At 37.8% G+C, this 21,081-nt stretch overlaps 2 protein-coding genes across 2 annotated transcripts; both read left to right on the top strand.

Annotated features, from left to right (window-relative positions):
* The first annotated feature begins 4,112 nt into the window (after window positions 1-4,112).
* Window positions 4,113-5,350, top strand: LOC149040221 (uncharacterized). The gene is made up of 4 exons (XM_089183052.1): window positions 4,113-4,173; window positions 4,519-4,615; window positions 4,843-4,916; window positions 5,082-5,350. Exons 1-4 carry the CDS (start codon window positions 4,128-4,130, stop codon window positions 5,159-5,161), a joined length of 297 nt encoding a protein of 98 aa, XP_089039178.1. The 5' UTR covers window positions 4,113-4,127; the 3' UTR covers window positions 5,162-5,350.
* Window positions 5,351-9,217: 3,867 nt separating this feature from the next.
* Window positions 9,218-15,303, top strand: LOC149040220 (uncharacterized). The gene is made up of 11 exons (XM_089183014.1): window positions 9,218-9,303; window positions 9,440-9,497; window positions 9,616-9,711; window positions 10,741-10,800; window positions 10,932-11,116; window positions 11,401-12,029; window positions 12,245-12,382; window positions 12,764-12,860; window positions 13,251-13,324; window positions 13,639-13,733; window positions 13,971-15,303. The coding sequence occupies exons 1-10, from the start codon at window positions 9,260-9,262 to the stop codon at window positions 13,725-13,727; spliced, it is 1,470 nt and encodes a 489-aa protein (XP_089039140.1). The 5' UTR covers window positions 9,218-9,259; the 3' UTR covers window positions 13,728-13,733; window positions 13,971-15,303.
* Window positions 15,304-21,081: the final 5,778 nt, after the last annotated feature.

Genomic DNA, 21,081 nt, shown 5'->3' with positions numbered 1-21,081 from the left:
CGCGCATTTCACAAAGATAGAGTTGCACAAGGTCAGTCATTCCATCTTCTTCGCCTCTCAATGGAGATGATGTGTCCACAATCCTCTTTTCCGCCTGAATTGTTAGTTTCCATATCGTTCCAGCGAGTATAACTAACTCGAGATCCGTCAACACACATCCAGAGTCTTTTGGTACTAGGATCTCGAAACAAGCTGATCCATATCCATTCATTTGGTGTACGTAGAGAGGGAAAGGCTTGTTGCTCAGGTGCTGAATTTCTCGAGGCAAGCTTGCCTCGAGAATCTAGCACCTGAGCAACAAGCCGTTGCCTCTTTACGTACACCAAATGAATGGATATGGAGCAGCTTGTATAGACATCCTAATATCGAACTATTGAACTATAACGATAATGACAATTATCGTTTATTACGGGTTCCACGCTTTAGATACTCCTCTTAAGTAAATCTCTGGAAAAACTAAAAACACACGAACGATACGCCTAAAGAGGAGTGAGACCCTACAAAGATTCGGCAACTTTCTGAAAACGCAGTTCACAACGGCAAGTTTCAGGTTTCTCACCATTTATTCATTTAGGTATGTTTGAGTCGAAACATTTTGACCGAAGTCTATTGTAGCTAGTTACCTGAACGCTTGCTGTTCCGATAAAGGCTAGACTTCAAAGTCCGTAAATAAAAATAAATTGAACTTATCAATTTGAATAAACTTGTAAATACATTTGGCTGTAAAAAAAAGCCTTCAAAAAGTCTTTTGACAGTCTTAAAAAAAAGCAATGGAAAAAGTTTTGATAATCAAGATTTAAAGAAAAATTAAACAAATGTACACGTCAACCACAGTGCTGATCAGATCACGCACGTCACGCATGAATATAAGAAAGGTTACCAAGGTAGGACGGATGGGAAAATTGCAATTCCAAAAAGGAACACCCAAAACTCACACTTCTGCGCCTGGTTTTTTGGTGAATTTGGCAGTTTTAACTTTATAGCTCCCTTGTAAAAATAAAAAAGTGAAATTAAAAAGGCTAAGCGGTATTTTAGGAACGATTCTGCAAATAAAAAGACAATTAAAAATAAACGGCATTTGTAATATCCATGCTAGATTCACTTCGCTGTCAACTTTAATGCTGGTTTTCCGAGGAAAATCAACCGAACAACAAAACTTTTCATTTATTTTCATTCCTATATGGCCAACTAGTAAACTGCAAGCAGTTTATTTATTTTTGAAACGTCTCAGAGTTTTTGCGTGATTTTCTGTTAGTATCTAATATTGGCTTTACGCATCGTCATGACGCTTAACTGAACGGTATTTCGGCGTGCACATCAGTATAAAACAATTACGCCTTTTTTCGTTACGGAGGAAGTTTGATATACAGAAGTATAACGATTTATCATTTATTTTGAATCAAGTCATAGCTTTCGTTCCTGTGAAAAATCGAAAGAACCATTTACAGTGGCGCGTTACACTGGAAATGAGACTAGAAGCTATCGTCATGGCTACATGACATCACAATGGATAAACAGAAGATTTTCATTCCTCTGAAACGCATGTGATCGTTTTCAACAAAAGGAAGCAATCATGAGTTTTTTGAAGAAAATGCGTGGAAAAAGTCCAAGTAAAAATCATCAAGAATTACAATTGAGAGCTTCGGTTCCTTCTCCGACTGTGAAATGTGCCAAAGACAAATGGTAAGTGGAGAAAAAAGAAGAGAAAACTCATCGGGAAAGATCACCGATAAATGTAGGCATGTTAGATTTAGGTGAAGTTTTTTTTTTCTATTTGCGCTTTTGGTACGGCAAGAGAATAAAGCAGCCGTTACAAAAGAAAACACGCCAGCAAAAGAATGGTACAAAAACTGAATGACTCCAAGCAATTTACCACTTAACTTGCGCTTTTTTAGTTTCATCGACGCGCGCTAAATCTCAGTTTAAAGAGGCCATTGAAATGATTTTTGGAAATCGCGGTGATATGAAGGCAATTGAGACTCAGAAAAATGAAACTGAAAACCTCTGATAGACTGATGTGAAGATAACAAGATCCCAAATTTTCGAATCTCTATTTTCAAGGAAGGCTTAGATATAAAGCAAGTTCATAAAAAATTGAGTCAAAGTATTACTTCTTGCTCTTTTGGAGTATTAAGGGAACATTTTGATTACTTGAATTCACTGTACCCTTGTGATTATCTTGCAGTCTCCCAGACAAGAAAGATACCATCAGGGAAGAAAGCAGGAGACTGTCGCGTCCAAGTTCCTTAAAGAGTTTCCGAAAGGAAAAGCGCGATGGCGATGTTACCAGTGCTGCTGCCTGTTCGAAGGTAGCCACCACAAAGGTCAATGCTGCTGCACTTGCTCCATTGTCAGGCGTCGTTGGTAACCATGAGAAAAAGAAGGAAGCGAAAGCTGATGCTGACACTAAGGGTAATAGTTCTCAGGCGGTTTCGTGTCGAGGCCGCAATAAAACAAGATCAGGACCAACAAAGGTCAAAAGGAAAGCTCCATCTCCACCACTGCCTCTCTCTGAGAGGCCTTCCGTTTCTCACACCAGTCCATCCCAATCTGGTTTACCTCGTCCTGTTTCAGCCCGTCCTTCTCCTCCGATACCTCCACCGCGTCAACCACCACAGGACGAAATCACATGTTTCCGTATTTCTGAAACGTGGCGGAAACATGCAACTCCATGTTTCCGTTATGTTTACGTAAAAGTGGTCCGGTTCCGTTGTATACGCAGCAACGGAAACGCGAGAAAACGTCACGAAACCGGTAATGGAAACACAGGTTATCCGTCGTGTTTCCGGAACGGTTTAACATGTTTCTGCCACGTTTCCGTTTACGGATTCTTGCAATTTCGTCCTGTGCACCAACTCGTAAGGCGGCTCCACCTCGCCCCCCTCCACCGAATATGAAGCAGCCTGGAAAAAAGAGTGATACCACAAGTGTTAAGAAGAAGGAAAACGAGATGCGCCACTATCCAAAGGATCTAAACCCGTTTGCAAATTCCAACGGTACCACCGATAATGACTGCTCGTCCCAAAATAGCGGGAAGGCCTCCAGCGCTAGTCGCCAAAGGCCTAAAAGAAGACGGAAGAACTGTAAAAGTGGAGAATACCCGATGGAAAATAATCCATTTAATGATACTGATGAGATGAGCGAGACGCCCTCCAGTACTCGTCGTCAAAGGCGTAGAAGAAAACGGAGAGAATCCATGAATGAGGAATACAAAATGGGAGACATCTCATCCAGTGATGCTGATGACATGCGCAACAAGCCCTCCAGTACTCGTGGTCAGAGGCGTAGAGCAAAACGGAAAGAATCGAATGGTGAAAAATACAAAATGGAACACAATCCATCCAATGATACCGATGAGGAAAATAGTTCGTCAATCTTGGAGTCGACCGATACTTCTGACATGTGGTCTGTTTCTTCATTGGAAGATATTCAGTTTGTGGTGAACACAGCTACAGTAGAAGAGATAAATGTAAAGACTGCATTACAAGGCTTGGCTGCCAGCAATGAAAAAGACGAACAGGTTGACCGAGAAGCTTCTGGTGACTCAAAGGCCCAGTCATTCCCATCTGATAAGGTCTCTCCTAACGATCTCCCTTTCACAAACAAGGATAATGTTCCTGCAAGTATCGGATCAACAAACCTTGATGCTTCGACTGCTAAAGATTGTTCAAATGTGGGCGAAAGATCAATTATCAAGCAAGTAAAACCTTCCGAGGAAGTAATTGCTATGGAAGAGTGCCAGGGTGGAGACAGCTGTGGTAAGTTGTTCTGTAAGCATACCACAGTATAGATCCTAATGAGCGGAAAGTATTGTAAAACAGTGCATCTTTATCCACCGAACCAGAGAAAAGAGTCATTAGAAACATTCCCATCTGCATGCAAGTAAACCTTCATTCTTGACTGTTGCTTGCACTTTGATTGCTCTTAACCAAACAGATTTAATTGGTTCAACATCAACTTCATCAGAATGTGTATACGTTCGCCTGCTCTTTTCATTATGTAAGCACGTGTATTTTCTGAAATCTTCTTTAGCTTCCATCGTAAGCAATCAGTTCCACGAGTTGGCTATTTATGCGGAGACAGAGATTAAGGTTGTCGAACACGAGTTGCTTTCATTGCACAAGGTGATGGTTAAATTGGAATTTGAGATGAAAGAAGCAATGGACACTGAAGGTTAGTTTCCTATTTTTTACCTTTATGAGTCAAAATATGAAAACTAACATATTTGCTACAAACGTGCAGAGCAGTGATTTTGGAGAGCCACTATCCTGAATCCCTAGCTTCGAACCTTTCCAACTGTTCACTTTTATCAAATAGCAGCCGAACTATCCTGTTATTTGAGAGGAATCTTTTGTTTCTCACGCAACGCTCGCGAAAAACAGTTTCCCTCCTATGAAGAGGTAAAGTTTGGAAACAATTATCCGGGTATACTGTTGGGCCAAATGCAAATAGAGGGTGATGCATGTATAACTAACTAAACACAAATTAAATGCAGCCTTTTTTAATTTCCCCTTTTAGATTGTGAGGCTGAGTTTGAAAGCTTATCACTTGACTGGTTAGCGCTAAATAAGTTCCGTTCTGAACTTGACGAAAGGAAACAAGATCTTCTCACTCTGTAAGTACATCTTATCCTTATAAAGCTGTTTTAAACCTTGCTCGATAGTAGGGAACAAGTCAACATGCCAAATTATGGTAATACATGTTCAATAACCAGAACGAATGATTTAAATTGACCACATATAAGCACTCCTTTTTTCATTAAGCATTTTAAATCCTTGCATTGTATTTCCATTTGAAAGTTTATCGTATCAAAGCCTTATCTTTCGTCTCTGCTGTGTTTAGTTCCAGACAACAAAACCGGAAAGACTGTCTGAAATTCTTACGTAAGGACCTTAAATACCTGTTTGAAGTCAAAGGTGAGAATCAGTTTCTATGTTAGTTCTTCAATGTGATAGTACTAAGTTTTCTTTTGTATGATGTTAAACAAGTGTTCTGTTACCAACACCTGAGTTTTTTCTATGCAATCTTTTATTTTTTGCTATCGTATGGTGAGTGATGTTTTATAACGTTTTCTGCGGCAGGTTGGAAGAAAACCAGGGAACACAAAGATCAGGAAAAGAATGTCCTGGATCTTATTCTAAACTTGACCAACTTGGCCTAAATAACAAACTGCATTAAAAGTAGGAAACTTGCATTTTAATTCAGTTGAAATGCTTTTGGTTCTCTTCTTGTAATCTTACCTTGTATTCTATAATGAGTTTGCCACGGATCATTTGGGTTATGTTGATTTAAGAGACTTTATTCTAAATAATAATCGCTAATTCTGTTTTTACTTTTCTTTCTTTTTGCAGTTTCGATTTCCCAACTTTTTCCTTATTTCTGGTCTGGCTTGTATGGTAACATGTTGGTATATGGTTTAGAACAAGAGATTATAATCTCTTGCTAAAAATCCTTTGTAAATCTATAAATTCTGAGCAGTTTCATTTTTCAATGTGAAATTCTTTCTCTTAGAGAATCATTCAGATGTTATCCTTAAATCATGAGATTACTTTATTTGTCAAACAAATTTTCATGTGATTACTATGAATAACTACTATGAATTCAAATAATTTCTATTGTTGTAAAAATTTTCATTTTTTAACGTAAGTAACTATCTTTATCTTTTCTCGTCTTTTTTTTAATTGCTCAGAACTATTTCATGAGTATAAATACCTCTTTTGTGAATGTTATATCTTAAGTTCAGGGTCACGGACAAAAGATCTAACAAGGTTTCTTTTCATTACGACCCTGTTATCTTTTATTTTGATTACGTTTTATTTCTAAGGTGAAGGTAGATAGATCTAAGGTAAAGTCATAGTTTACGTATTTCAATTTAATGGCTTTGTTTTCTTCCAATCAGATGCGCTGATATAAAATCATTTGTAATGAAAGTGACGTAAGCGGTTACAAGATCACTGCACGTAACTGAATACTTCACCTTTGGCACTGCACACTTTTTTTTTGTTCGTACTTCTCTTTTTTTTCTGTTTTTTTTTTTTTCGCTTTTTTGTTTGATTTGGTTAGGTAGGTTATGTATCTCTAGGTACTCATTCTAAGGTAATCCGTATTTTCAATTTTAACTTAGGTTTTTTTTAGGTATTTTGTAATTTGGGTTTGGAATCTTTCTTGCAATTTTCTCATCCTCTTCCCTTTCCCCTTTTTTTATGATTTTGGGTTGTTTTTGTTTCCTTTTCCTTTTTTCTTTCGTTTTTTCTTCCTTTTTTCTTTTTGAATAACATTGCCCTTTTCCACCACCTGTATTAACAGCGATTCGAACGCTGTGGGTTATGTTGGGTGGTTTTCTGGCTGCATGCGTCACTTTTCTTTGCGATCAATCCATATCAGTGCTGATGATTAACCGAATGCTAAGACAAGGACACTGGGACTCATTGAGTATCACGTCACGCCATTACTTCACCAGGGAAAGGAGTTACGTAATCGCCTTAGTTTTTTTCTTTCAAATTGACACGAGATCATTTTTGATTCAATTGTGAGCATATTCAGTTGCCTAATTTTCATTGCCATTTTTTTCGCTATCTCCTTATTTTACCTTGATGTAGAAAATAATTGTAAATAAATGTAAATGAAAAAGAAACACGACATTTCTCAAGTCTTTTACAAAGTTCATCTTCTCGCCCTTTTGCTGTTGATTTGCCAATAAAAAAGCAATTTCTCATATTTCATTATTCCCATTAGTCACCATACCCTCACCTCGGTTCGGATTGTTACCCTCATAGGCATTTCAGATTTGAACGATTCATAACCTTGTTTTTACGGTTTTGATGAAAATTTTAGCCATTTTTTCCAGTTGTGACCGGTTTATAAGGTCAACTGGTCCAGCTCAGATCGACAAGAACTCAGTTGAAACGGTGGGTGATAATTAAAAAAGCCAAACGGTTGACATGGCAAAGAACTAGACTTTTTGTTACTTAAAAAAAATCCTATTAAGCAACAGCCAAATAGGAATAATCACATTTTATAACAGAGTCCCACCGCGCTCTTTAATCTCTCTGCCATTGTTGTGTACCCGGCGGAAATTTATTGCAGCTTTGCTCGCTCGAACCTTCGTACGTAGTTAACGAAACATGTCAGAAGCGTCATGAAACTACAAGTCTCGGGGCGGAGGATGATGGGGGGTGGGGGGCCTGGTGTTACTATGCCACTGATTCTGGGCATATCAAAAAACTAAGGAGGTTGATGGTGCAGAATGCGGAAACATTTACATAATTTAAAAACCTCAATTACCCTGGGACTCACCCAAGATACATAGTGGTGACTTACATCAACCTGGCGTAAATTTGTGGTTTGGGTGTAACTTTAAATTTGACGTTTTAAAACCGTAAACTTTACAACATTTTTGAGACGAGCTCCATTTAAAATAAAAAACCCGCGTCTCCCCATTACGTTTTCTTCTATTATCTTTATTCTTATCATCATTACTATTATTACTATTATTATTATTTTTATTTCTATTATTATTAGTATTATAATTACTATTATCATTATTATTTTAACTTCCATAAATCATTGTGATTTTTCTGATCGCCAATTTCTTCGTTTGCTAGAAGCAACGAACATTTCCGTGGAGCTTTCAAATACCAATTTTAATTTCGTATTCATTCCAAATTGCGGCGTGGTTACGAGCTCAGTAGTAAGAGCTATTTGTAAGGGCGTCCTAGTAGCACCGGAGTAAAACAAAATTGCTATCGTATTGACAAGTTTTCATTCAGTGCCTCTAGTGTTAAAATATCACTTAGTGATTATTACTACAATAGAGCACTCAGGGAGAATTACAATCACAGGAACGTTCGCAGCTCATCTGAAAGGTTCATTTTACGCCCTTATATAAAGAAAAAAACAGTTTTTCTCGAGCCTGTTAAACTGCCCATGGATGTAACTTCTTGACAGCAGACAAGCATAGGATATCACAAGTTCTTGTCTAGTACAATGAAAACAGATTTCACTCCAGACCTCCTTGAGCGTAAGTTAATAGTTAACTTGAAACCCTAATGAAGCTTTATCAAAACACCAACCTACCTCTCATTGTCCAGTTTGTGATTCTATCTTTAATTGTATTTTTTAGGGCGGTCTAAGGTGGGAAGGGGAAAAAGTTTAAACTATTATGGCTAGGATTGTAGCTTGTTCAGTATTGTTATCACACCTCACATCTCTCCGTACATGGTAAGAATTTGGTTTGTTCAAACGAGAGGATCAGATCAGAAAGGGGAGGGACAAGGGGAAGGGGGTACTAATGCACGCCTTTTTTCAACCAAAGTGTCAGGCTTGTATCAGCTGACTGTTAAATGTTTTATGAATAAATAGGAAGAAAACACAAAAAATACAATTACCTAAATCGTTATGAAACGACTTTAAAGTCATAATGGTACACGGGTGAGGAAATGTAAAGAAGCGGACATCTTTTTTCCCAAATGCATTTATTTTTCTCATTTAGCTACTTCTACTTCAACTACTATGGAGAAATTTCAAGTTATTCCAACCGGCCTCAGTCAATGTAGCGCACTGAGCGCGCGCAACATACATTCGAAGCAATTATTTTCATGGCAACATGACATCACAATGAATGAAGCAGAGATCCTTGGAGTTCATCTGAGAGATTTTGTGAGAAGCAGTGATGGCTTGTGTTCTCATACCGTTCCGTCGGGAAAAAGCAAGAGCTGATAATTTTTTGATCACAGCATCTGTTTCACTATTGAATGTTGAATTACGCAAGAAAAAGTGGTAAGGGACACGATAAAGTATTTTCTTTCTCTCTTTTCTATTAAGAGTTTAGTCTTCGAAGCTGCTTGTGTCACTAGAGTCAAATTCTTTTTTACTTTTCTGATTAGAAAATGATCAAAAGTTAAACTCTGAAGAAGCATGCAATTTCGGAAACAATATAAATTTCACTATGATTAATTGAATTGAGGAAAAAAATATGCGTTTTAGAATTTGGTCGAGTTCGATTTCACTGTTGAATACCGCGTGAGACTTAAGCAACAGAAACAAAGGGTCTTTCCCCAAACTGAATATTGTTTGCTCTTTGAAGTTGCAAGACTCGGTGAAAAACAAATACTAAGCTTATTGGTATTTTTCACGGCAGTGCTGCGAGAGAAAGTTTTTGATAACGGTCACTCGTTGACAGCGAGGGGGAGGGAGGGGTACGTTTTACTAGTTACCAGTCTTGGCATAAAGACATCATGGCGCCCGCCTTGAAGATACAATGTACTTCTTTGCCTTTCGCCGTATTCCAAAACAACAAAAGATGTAAGCGCATCTCAGCCCTTGAATCATAAAACGCCAATCGCTTATACAAGGGTAGAATCCGCACTGAACAGAAATACGGTTAACAATGGCAACTTTTTCACATTATGCTGACATTCGTGTTTTCTTCCTCAATTAGGTATCCACACAAGCTTGCAATTTTTTGGAAAAAAAGGAAGGCGAAATACAGTACAAAGGTAGTCAACTTAGACTTTGGATCTCGTATCTTTCTCTCTTAGCTCATTAAACGTTATTGATTTCTTAATCGTCAGTTTGAGTTAAAGAAACATTTCTTGCAATTACTTTTTCTCTCAGCCTGTAGCATGGTTTGGAGGTGTTGAAAATGGTTATCGTGGTGTTCATTTTTGGCCTGAGCCTGAGCCAGTAGATAGTAAACTTACTCTCCTCAAGGTAAGTTTCAAACAAAGGCAACATGAGGTACAAATATGGGGACAGATTTCCGTAAAGTGCCACAGCATTCGGAAACGAAATTGTGGTCCAAAAGGCTTGCTTTCGTCATAGTTTTCTTTATCCAAGAGCTCTCTGCATAACGAACTATGGGGAAGTGCGGAAATCTCGGCCAACTTTTTGAAACCATCGTTTTCGTAAACATGTACTGAAGCCTTCCTTGCTTTTGTCTTACGCTTGCTGCTTCCTCCGATTCAATTTGCGTTACGTTTTAAGAAATTTTGAAATAAAAACAGTCCATCTTTCGTTGTAAAGGTTTCTTGAAGCCACAAGGTTTTTAATATGGCTTAGCCTCTTGCGTTGGATTTACTTAGTAATATTATGCTAATTTATTAATGTTAAATCTATTATAACTTTCATTGTAAAAGTTCAAAGTACGATAGCTGAAGAGAAAAAAAAATTATGAAATGCTATTGAATCTATGAAACATTTGAGGACAGATGATTAAATTTAAATTGCCAAAACCATGACATGAACTTTACTTCACAATAACGCTCCCTGGAGGTTAAAAGACACTGCACTGGCAAAATTAATAGGGACCTTAACCAGTCAGGAGAGTGATGCCTAGGAAGACAAACTGATTAAAAAATAAATCTATATTTTTGTTCAGAATTTCCTGAACGGCCACATAAAATTAATGTTCTTACTGTCTCTAACAGTGCCACATCTCAACCTCTGCATAATGTGTGTGAGCCACATTGCGTTCCATATTGAAAGTGAAACAATTTTCTGTCAGTGTTCCTGTACACAGACCACACCAAATTTGATTACTTCACGTTGTTGTTTGGCCAAGGACAGCTTCAACATAAAAAAAGTTCTAAACGCTAGTGCTTAGCTATTGTTCTGCTCATTTGGTCTTTTGTTTTGCCACATCTTTGTTTCTATCATTCTCATGGTTTGTTCAAAGTCCCTAATATTGTTGTTATCAAGTTTGTTTCTTTATTTTAAAACAATGTTTATTTGTATTTGTAGAACCCAGAAGATGAAATGACAGAATATCAAGAAAAGCAGTGGAATATTTACATCTGTAATGTAAGCTTTTCCCTTTTCAATTTTACATGAGCATGTAGTTGCTCTTTGCCTTTGACATTATTTTCACTCCAGGCAGTTTGGAGTAAATCTGAACACTTTTCATCTTCCTCTTGCTTCTTTGAAATCATTAGGTGTCCCCCAGTGGTTGTCACCAGCTTCTGGCCACTGGCTGTATTGATATCAGCAATTACATTACAGAGATGCCTGGAAAAGTGGATGTTACTGTCACTCTTAAGCCAGCAATCAAGAAAGTTGTTTCTGGTAAAATTGAGTTTGAATTATCATGGATTATCCAGGAAGATGATGGAGTCATTCAGTGAGTATTCTTCAGTAATTTCCATAGCTAGTTATTGTAACGATCATCCAGCCTATGTTTGGCATTTATAATTCAGTTATTATCATAATGTTATTTTAGATCCATGAACTTGATCAATAAACTTTCAAAGTGAGATATTATCATTTTTGCTACATAATCACAAGGGTCAACTAAAATCTAAAGTTTACTTGCTCAATGGTTTTTATTCATGCAATTATTATTTGTTTTGTCTAAAAGTAATTGTATTGTGAAATTCCATTAACTCTTGTGCATTACCTTTACAGTCCCACAGATGAAGAGATATGGGAAGAGATAATGCACGAGGTCAGGGAGGAACAAGCAAGAAGAAAAGCTGAGGGAAAGACAGCAAAATATAAATCTTTGAAAAAAAGAAGGCACAGGAAACGTGGCTGCTCAAGTGATACAGACATTGCCACTGAAGAAGACAAAAAGAAAGATAAAAACAATGAAGTTGGCTGCTCAAGTGGTACAAAAATTGCCATTGGGGAAGATAAAGAAACTATTGAACAACAAGGTGGCATCTTCCCAAATGCTGAACCTCAGGTGGATCCCTCATCTGGCAGCAACACCAAAGTGGGGTCAGGAAAGGTCGGGAGGCAGTCTTCACCTCATCATGCACATCTTAGTCCTGTTTCACCCCAAACACACCCACCTGCTAGCCAGGGTCTGCCACTAGAAAGTGAAGAGAAAAAAGAGGTGCAGAGTAAAAGGAACCTTCATAAAACTGTCAGGTTTCAAATTGATGAACAGCCTGAGGTATTACATCTTGTTGTACTTGATGAAGAAGCACTGGACTCCTTGTCAGAAACTGTTTACAGAGAAACAGTTTTCATAAAGGAAGATGAAGTTGCAACAAAAGAGAAGTGCATTCCCAAGAGAGATGAAAATTCATGTAAGTTCTGTTTTGATTTCCAGCCTCCCATTCCAAATGGAAAGGGGCTTAAATTTGAATACTTTTGATCTGATTTATTTTCAATCAAACAGTTTTATTGTAAGACTCCTTGGAACCTTGAGCTATAAGCACTAAATAAAAATCATAACTTTACATTTTTTTATTCTGAATTACAACTATTTTTGTTGATTATTGATGTTAACTTTTTTGTTCAGCCTCAAGTGGAAGCCAGCTTCACTCAGAGCTGGCCAGTTATGTTGAAGAGGAACTAAAGCTTGTTCAAGATGAATTATTATCTTCGGAAGAGGTGCGCTCAAAAGTAAAACTTGAAATGCAGAGAGCTATGTCATCAGGTGGGTGATCCATTTCCAAAATGATAAAGTGAAATACCTTGGAATTTCAAAAAAACTTATGTTAAGTTCTTTTCCCCACTAATGAGTTATAAATCTTTTACTCCAGGATATCTTATTGGTAATTCTCTTTACTGTCTGCAGTACAATTCTTATGATATTAGATCAGTAAAATTGGTATTGAATGGACTAATGCTATTGTTTTGAGATTGTAAGGATAAATTCTGTCTTGATCATTCTCAGGAGTGAAAGGGTTAAAAATATTAAAAAACAGCTAATCCCCAAACTAGAGATACTGCAAGTTTTTACACTTATTTCAGGTGTTATAAGCCATGCTTAATTTACACAGCTTTTACAATGTATTTGTTTACTTTTTGTCTGTAGACCACAAAGAAGAGTTTGAAAGCTTAAACCAAGGCTGGCTTATATTGGATAGCTTCCATTCCAAAGTGATGAAAAGAAAAGATGACCTTCTTGCCCTGTAAGTAATGAAGACGTATTTTAGAAACGAAATAAACATGTTCATTATGACCTAAAATGTAGTCTTACATTGTAATCCATGATCCAAAAACTCTGCACAGGTGCCTATATATGTTTACCAATTGCCTTTGATATAGATAAATGATCTATCTATCATATATTGCTTAATTAGTTCCTCTGGATTCATTTTTATTTCATACTATTTTTGTTAATAATAAAAAATGTAAGCAATGGATTGAATAATGTTTGATTTACAGATTGAGAAGTTCCACTGTTTGTCCTTGTTATTTATTTGGGTTTTTCAGAGACTGTAGTGGTTCTGCTTAACTAAAGGTTGTATTTAGCTTGAGGCAGATTTGCTTGATTTTCTGTTTTCCTTTCGCCAATATAGTGACAAAGGAAAAAACATTGAAAATTGTCTTAACTTGCTGTGTTCAGATTTGAGACGCCTTTCAGAAGTGGAAGGTAAGTATTCAGTTGTTTCTCCTCCTTTTTCTCAGTTTAGTGTTATTGGGACTGGTTTAGTGAGCCTTGATTCTTAACCCTTTACATCCTAATATCATTCTGTATATATATAAATACTCCAAAGTGTTGTCTTTACATTTTCTAAGGTGCTGACAGGTGAATTTGTTTAACAACCTTGAGTTTCTTTACATAGTGATCATTTCCTTTATCCTTGTGATATTCTAAAGAGAAATTAGATGCTATTCACTCTTCAGGGCCAAAGGCATAAGCCAAAATGTAGATGAAGGAAACAATGTTTTGTATTTTGATTTTAGGCTGGAGGAAAACAGATGAGAACAAAGCTCATGAAAAAAGAGTTACTGGACTCATTGCTGCAATTCGCCAGCAAAGCCTTCTTGCCTAAATAATGGTAAGAAACAGTAATCTTAACTAATTTGAAATGCAAGTTATTAATTGTGGCTCTAACACTTCATATTATTGCAGTCAATATTATATCTTAATTAGCTGAAATTCAAGGCTTATAGCTAATTTAATTTTCAGTGTTTTTGATTACTACAATCTAGCAATAAAACATACTGTCTATAATTCTGTCATATGAAGTGGTGCAGATGTTCTTATGTTGGTTTGTTTTCTTTTTGCATTTCAGAATGAATGAAAATCCATCTACTATTTTTGAATATTGGTCATTTGCGTTTTGGATTCTTGTGAAGAAATTGTGGCAAGAATTGCCTTTTAGTAAGAACATGCTGCTGCTCTTTTTTCAAACAAATTGTTCTCTAATAAGTTCATTTATAAAAGTATCTTAAGTATGATTTTTCTAAAAATGATATATGATATTGAGTGCTCTATATTCAGAAAGAAAAATTCTTTTGATGAAACATTTTCTCTCTCCATTGTAAATAATCCTTTGTAAATAGTCCAAAACATGTTTTGTAAACAGGTCATGGTGCATTCTTGTTTCAATCTTTTAATGGGATTTCAATTTTTAAGAATTAATTTTTTTTCCTGTAGTTTTTATGAAGCCACTGTAAGTTGTAATAACAGCACATTCCAAATCCTTTTCCTTATTTTGAAATGATGTACTTTAAGTAGTTTTGATAAGACAGATCTCCTGTCTTAATTGTAAACAATATTTTACAACTAGTTCATCTTATGGTTTGTGAAGTTTATCATCTGTACAAAAGCACTTTTTTCCTGCGATATTCATGAAGCCACTGTTAAAGTAACACATTCCAAATTATTTTTCTCATTTTCAAAAGATCTACTATTCAAATAGCAACTCACAAGTAAAAGACCTAATACTCTCTTGTCAATATAAATTGCCTAAAAATGAAGAAAAACTTTGTTTACTTCTCAAAGATTTTTTGAGGTAAAGCAAAGCAAATGTCAACAGTCATGCTAAGTGGTTACATGTGCACATGTGGCAGTTTGGTTTATAAGTGAATCAGTATTGGTGCTGATGTTGGGGGAACACATTGTAATGGAGACTGAGAGACAATCAGAGTGACTTCAATATATATTCAGAACTTAACCTCACAGAAATAATGACATAATCGATTCAACTTGACCTTTCAAATCTGTGACATGTCAGTCCTTCTCATTAATTTTAGCTTGAAACTCTTTCTTGGTGCAGTTGAAGTCTTTTTTGTCAATCACACATGAAGTTTTTTTCTTTGTTGCATAACATTTTATATGTAAGACTCTTGTACTGACATTGGTATTGAGGTCATTATGCAGTGGCTCTGAATTAAAAAAAAAGAGTTAAAAGTTTATGCTCATAACTTCCTGTTATTATTGGATGGTTTCTTATATTTGTAATACTCTTGTATTGACGTTACTATTCAGATCATTTTACAGTGGCTTCAAAGTATGAAAAAAACCTGTAATTATTAGTTGGCTACTTATCACATTATTTTTTAATGTTCTTTTATGAATGTTGGTTTTGAGATAATTCTACGGTGGCTTCAAAGTATGAAAAGAAAAACCTGTAAGTTAGGTATTAATAAACTTTGTTGTTGTAAAGTATGTGATGATCATTGTTGTGTTCATGAGGTCATTTCAATTGAGTGTCGAAATTAAAGTGATCCGTTATTGCGACAGTTTTACTTCACCATTCTCGGTGATTATGCCAGAAAACTCGCCCCAAATGCAAAACTAAGACTAGTCGCTGCTCACTTTTTCCCGCGCTTTGGGCAGTTTGCTTAGCTCCTTGACTGACCCTCGTAATCACATTGGTTTTTGTCTTTCATCATACTATGAAAATTTACACGACTCGCGTGAGTGTCGAAATTAAAGTGATCCGTGATTGCGACAGTTTTACCTCACCATCCTCAGCGATTGGGCCAGAAAACTCGCCCCAAATGTAGTACTACAACCTAATGAGAGAGATATGTGTGAACTATTAGATGAGCCGGGCTGATTATATTTTACAAGATGACTATCGTCCCGTTTTAAAATTACCTTAGCCGGTTAAGACTGAAGGGAAAGAGTTAAAGAAACATACCAAAGAAATAATGGTTTTGACATCAAATATAACAACAACTTTTCGATCGCAAGACAACCAGCGTAACTCTCTTGTTATGTGTCGACTTGGCACTCAGAGAGCTCAGATACACAGTTTGTGCTGTGAGCCTCCTGTTGGTCGATCAATTCTGATAACAAGTAAGGTGATAATCAGGATATGTATGGTACCATACGATAACAGGCCACTATCCACTCAGAGCTTACACCCCACTTCACAGGTTATAACTGTTGTGCAAGATTTTAAAAGAAGGAAAATCATAAACATAAACGGTAAAAAAATTTGCGTAACTGTGTAATCATGGTATTAAAATCGTCTGGTTGCTAATTCTACCACCGTCACCGAAACGTGGAGGGGGACAGGGGGCAGGAGCGCGGGAGAGCAGGGGGCGGGAGAGGGCGTGAAGCGGGATCTACATGAGGGCGGGAAGCGGGAGCAGAAATAAAGAAGGCGATACTTTGTTTTTTATTACTGGGTATTATTCAATCAAGAACACTTAAGTAGCAAAGTTTTGAAATGTCCATTTAACATCACCAGTGCTTAAAAGAAAATTTTGGAAGCAAGAAAACGTAAATTGGTACTCGGGCTGGAAAAATAGCATTACTTCTGGTGAATTTGGAAATCCCTTCAATTCGGTTACGTCATAAGTCATGAGATAGCATGACACGTGACACATGTACACGTCTGGTAAGTTGTAGCTGTCGAAAATCTCCAGCAAAGAAGGCGATTCAGGTTCATACAGGTCAAATGTCGTCAAAGACTACATTAATCGGCCTCAGCACTTTTCGGTGTGGCAGCGAAAAATCCGTTCATGGAAGACCTTGGGAGCTCGCTCCTTACGGGTGCACATCCTAACTTACTGAAGATTCTGCCTCCTGGTGCAAACTTAAAACTTCCGCAGAAGTTTAAATGAGATTTCAACCTATCGAGCAAATCTGATAATCAGCCGACTACGAATGTTCAATCACGCCTCATTAGCACTTAAACTGAACACTCAAAATGCAAACGGTTCAATAACTGATGGGCAGTAATTTAAGTTTTGGCTAAGTTTGAAAGTTAATGATTGATTAACCAGAAGACGGGAGCAACACAATCAAGGGTGGGAGTCGGGAGGCAAAGGAACACAAAAGTATGGGAGGCGGGAGAACGTAACACAGGAAGCGGGAGACTCTGACCCCTCTGTCACCCCTCACCGAAAAATGAATAATATAACATCTACAGCTTACAAAAGTACGGGAGGCGGAAGAACGTGGTACGGGAAACTGGAGACTGACCCCCCTGTCCCCCCTCACCGAAAGTGAATAACATCTGCAACTTACAGTAAGGGGAGGGGGGCAGGCTAATTTCCCAAACAGCGCTATCTATCGAGTCTACCTCTCTTCCTCTCTCGAGAGATGAAGAAAAAGGACCCTGGGAACGAGGCTGCTGGGTCTATTACTTCCTCGCGTGCTTAACATACTGAAGCTAGTATATATACAAGAATCAGAGTAGTTGCGCTTTTTGTCTTGCCAGCCGAGTGAGAGAATGATAGGGCCTGTGCTCATCATCAGTAACTGTACGTTTCTTCGGTCGCTTGATGAACATTTCTTTGTGCACCGGGTGCCTGGGGCAGTTGAATTGCCTAGAACCACTTGACAGCGAACGAAAGCAAATGAATGATCATCAATTAACTCGAAAACTCCTAGGCTAAACCTCTGTAAGCTGACAGCGTGAACACCTACTACTGCCTCCTCAGGCTTACCATGCATTTCACAAAGATAGAGTTGCACAAGGTCCGTCATTCCATTTTCTTCGCCTCTCAAGCTGATCGATATCCATTCATTTGGTGTACGTAGAGAGGCAACGGCTTGTTGCTCGGGTGCTGAATTTCTCGCGGCATATGAATGGATATGGATCAGCTTCTATAGACATCCTAATAAACTTAAGTTTGGATCAAAGGGATTCGCGGGCTAGTTATCTAAACGCGCGCTGTTCCGATAGAGGCCAGACTCAAAGTCCGTAAATAAAATTGAATTGAACTTATCAATTTGAATAAATTTGTAAATACATTTGGCTGTAAAAAAAGCCTTAAAAAAGTCTTTTGACAGTCTTGAAAATAAGCAATCGAAACAGTTTTGATAACCAAGAGTTAAAGAAAAATTTAAAAAATGTACACGTCAACCAAAGTGCTGATCAGATCACGCACGTCACTCATGAATATAAGAAAGGTTACCAAGGCAGGACAGATGGGGAAAATTGCAATTCTAAAAAGGAACACCCAAAACTCACACTTCTGCGCCTGGTCTTTGGTGAATTTGGCAATTTTAACTTTATAGCTCCCTTGTAAAAATAAAAAAAAGTGAAATTAAAAAGGCCAAGTGGTATTTTAGGAACGATTTTGCAAATAAAAAGACAATTAAAAAAAACGGCATTTGTTATATTCATGCTAGATTCATTTCTCTGTCAACTTTAATACTGGTTTTCCGAGGAAAATCAACCGAACAACAAAACTTTTCATTTATTTTCATTCCTATATGGCCAACTAGTAAACTGCAAGCAGTTTATTTATTTTTGAAACGTCTCAGAGTTTTTACGTGATTTTCTGTTAGTATCTAATATTGGCTTTACGCATCGTCATCACGCATAACTGAACGGTATTTCGGTGTGCACATTAATATAAAACAATTACGGCTTTTTTCGTTACGGAGGAAGTTTGATATACAGAAGTTTGATGATTTATCATTTATTTTGAATCAAGTCCTAGCTTTCGTTCTAGTGAAAAATCAAAAAAACTATTTACAATGGCGCGGTACACTGGGAATGAGATTAGAAGCTATCGTTATGGCTACATGACATCACAATGGATAAACAGAAGATTTCCATTCTTCTGAAACGCATATGATCGTTTTGAACAAAAGGAAGCAATCATGAGTTTTTTGAAGAAAATGCGTGGAAAGGTGGAAGTAAAAATCATCAAGAATTACAATTGAGAGCTTCGGTTCGTTCTCCGACTGTGGAATGTGCCAAAGACAAATGGTAAGAGGAGAAAAAAAGAGTAGAAAACTCATCGGGAAAGATCACCGATAAATGTAGGCATGTTAGATTTAGGTGGGGTTTCTTTTTTCTATTTGCGCTTTTGGTACGGCAAGAGAATAAAGCAGCCGTTACAAAAGAAAACACGCAAAAGAAAAAAAAACCAACAGTTTGTTTTTAAGTCTGGGACAAAAACTGAATGACTCCAAGCAATTTACCACTTAACTTGCGCTTTTTTAGTTTCATCGACGCGCGCTAAATCTCAGTTTAAAGAGGCCAATGAGGTGATTTTTGGAAATCGCGGTGATATGAAGGCAATTGAGACTCAGAAAAATGAAACTGCAAACCTCTGATAGACTGATGTTAGAGATAACAAGATCCCAAATTTTCGAAACTCCATTTTCAAAGAAGGCTTAGATATAAAGCAAGTTCGTAAAAAATTGAGTCAAAGTATTACTTCTTGCTCTTTTAGAGTATTAAGGGAACATTTTTAATACTTAAATTCACTGTACCCTTGTGATTATCTTGCAGTCCCCCACGCAAGAAAGATATCATCAGGGAAGAAAGTAGGAGACTTTCGCGTCCAAGATCCTTAAAGAGTTTCCGAAAGGAAAAGCGCGATAGCGATGTTACCAGTGCTGCTGCCTGTTCGAAGGTGGCCACCACAAAGGTCAATGCTGCTCCACTTGCTCCATCGTCAGGCGTCGTTGGTAACCATGAGAAAAAGAAGGAAGCGAAAGCTGGTGCTGACACTAAGGGTAATAGTTCTCAGGCAGTTTCGTGTCGAGGCCGCAATAAAACAAGATCAGGACCAACAAAGGTCAAAAGGAGAGCTCCACCTCCACCGCTGCCTCCCTATAAGAGGCCTTCCGTTTCTTATACCAGTCTATCTCAATCTGGTTTACCTCGTCCTGTTTCAACCTGTCCCTCTCCTCCGATACCTCCACTGCGTCAACCACGAATTCGTAAGGCGGCTCCACCTCGCCCCCCTCCACCGAATATGAAGCAGCCTGGAAAAAAGAGTGATACCACAAGTGTTAAGAAGAAGGAAAACGAGATGCGCCACTATCCAAAGGATCTAAACCCGTTTGCAAATTCCAACGGTACCACCGATAATGACTGCTCGTCCCAGAACAGCGGGAAGGCCTCCAGCGCTCGTCGCCAAAGGCATAAAAGAAGACAGAAGAACTGTAAAAGTGGAGAATACCCGATGGAAAATAATCCATTTAATGATACTGATGAGATGAGCGAGACGCCCTCCTGTACTCGTCGTCAAAGGCGTAGAAGAAAACGGACAGAATCCATGAATGAGGAATACAAAATGGGAGACATCTCATCCAGTAATGCTGATGACATGCGCAACAAGCCCTCCAGTACTCGTGGTCAGAGGCGTAGAGCAAAACGGAAAGAATCGAATGGTGAAAAATACAAAATGGAACACAATCCATCCAATGATACCGATGAGGAAAATAGTTCGTCAATCTTGGAGTCGACCGATACTTCTGACATGTGGTCTGTTTCTTCATTGGAAGATATTCAGTTTGTGGTGAACACAGCTACAGTAGAAGAGATAAATGTAAAGACTGCATTACAAGGCTTGGCTGCCAGCAATGAAAAAGACGAACAGGTTGACCGAGAAGCTTCTGGTGACTCAAAGGCCCAGTCATTCCCATCTGATAAGGTCTCTCCTGACGATCTCTCTTTCACAAACAAGGATAATGTTCCTGCAAGTATCGGATCAACAAACCTTGATGCTTCGACTGCTAAAGATTGTTCAAATGTGGGCGAGAGATCAATTATCAAGCAAGTACAACCTTCCGAGGAAGTAATTGCTATGGAAGAAGGCCAGGGTGGAGACAGCTGTGGTAAGTTGTTCTGTAAGCATACCGCAGAATAGATCCTAATGAGCGGAAAGTATTGGGAAACAGTGCATCTTTATCCACCGAACCGGCGAAGAGAGTCATTAGAAACATTCCCATCTGCGCCCAAGTAAACTTTTATTCTTGACTGTTGCTTGTATTTTGATTGCTCTTAACCAAATAGATTTAATTGGTTCAATATCAACTGTGTGTACATTCGCCTGCCCTTTTCATTATTTAAGCACCTGTATTTTCTGATATCTTCTTTCGCTGCCATCGTAAGCAATCAGTTCCCTGAGTTGGCTATTTATGTGGAGACAGAGATTCAGGTTGTCGAACACGAGTCGCTTTCATTGCACAAGGTG

Source organism: Pocillopora damicornis, chromosome 9 (assembly GCF_964200805.1).
Source record: "Pocillopora damicornis chromosome 9, jaPocDami1.2, whole genome shotgun sequence".
Lineage (NCBI taxonomy): Eukaryota > Metazoa > Cnidaria > Anthozoa > Scleractinia > Pocilloporidae > Pocillopora > Pocillopora damicornis.
The sequence above is the reverse complement of the archived record's forward strand: the minus strand, read 5'-3'. Positions and strand labels throughout refer to the sequence as shown.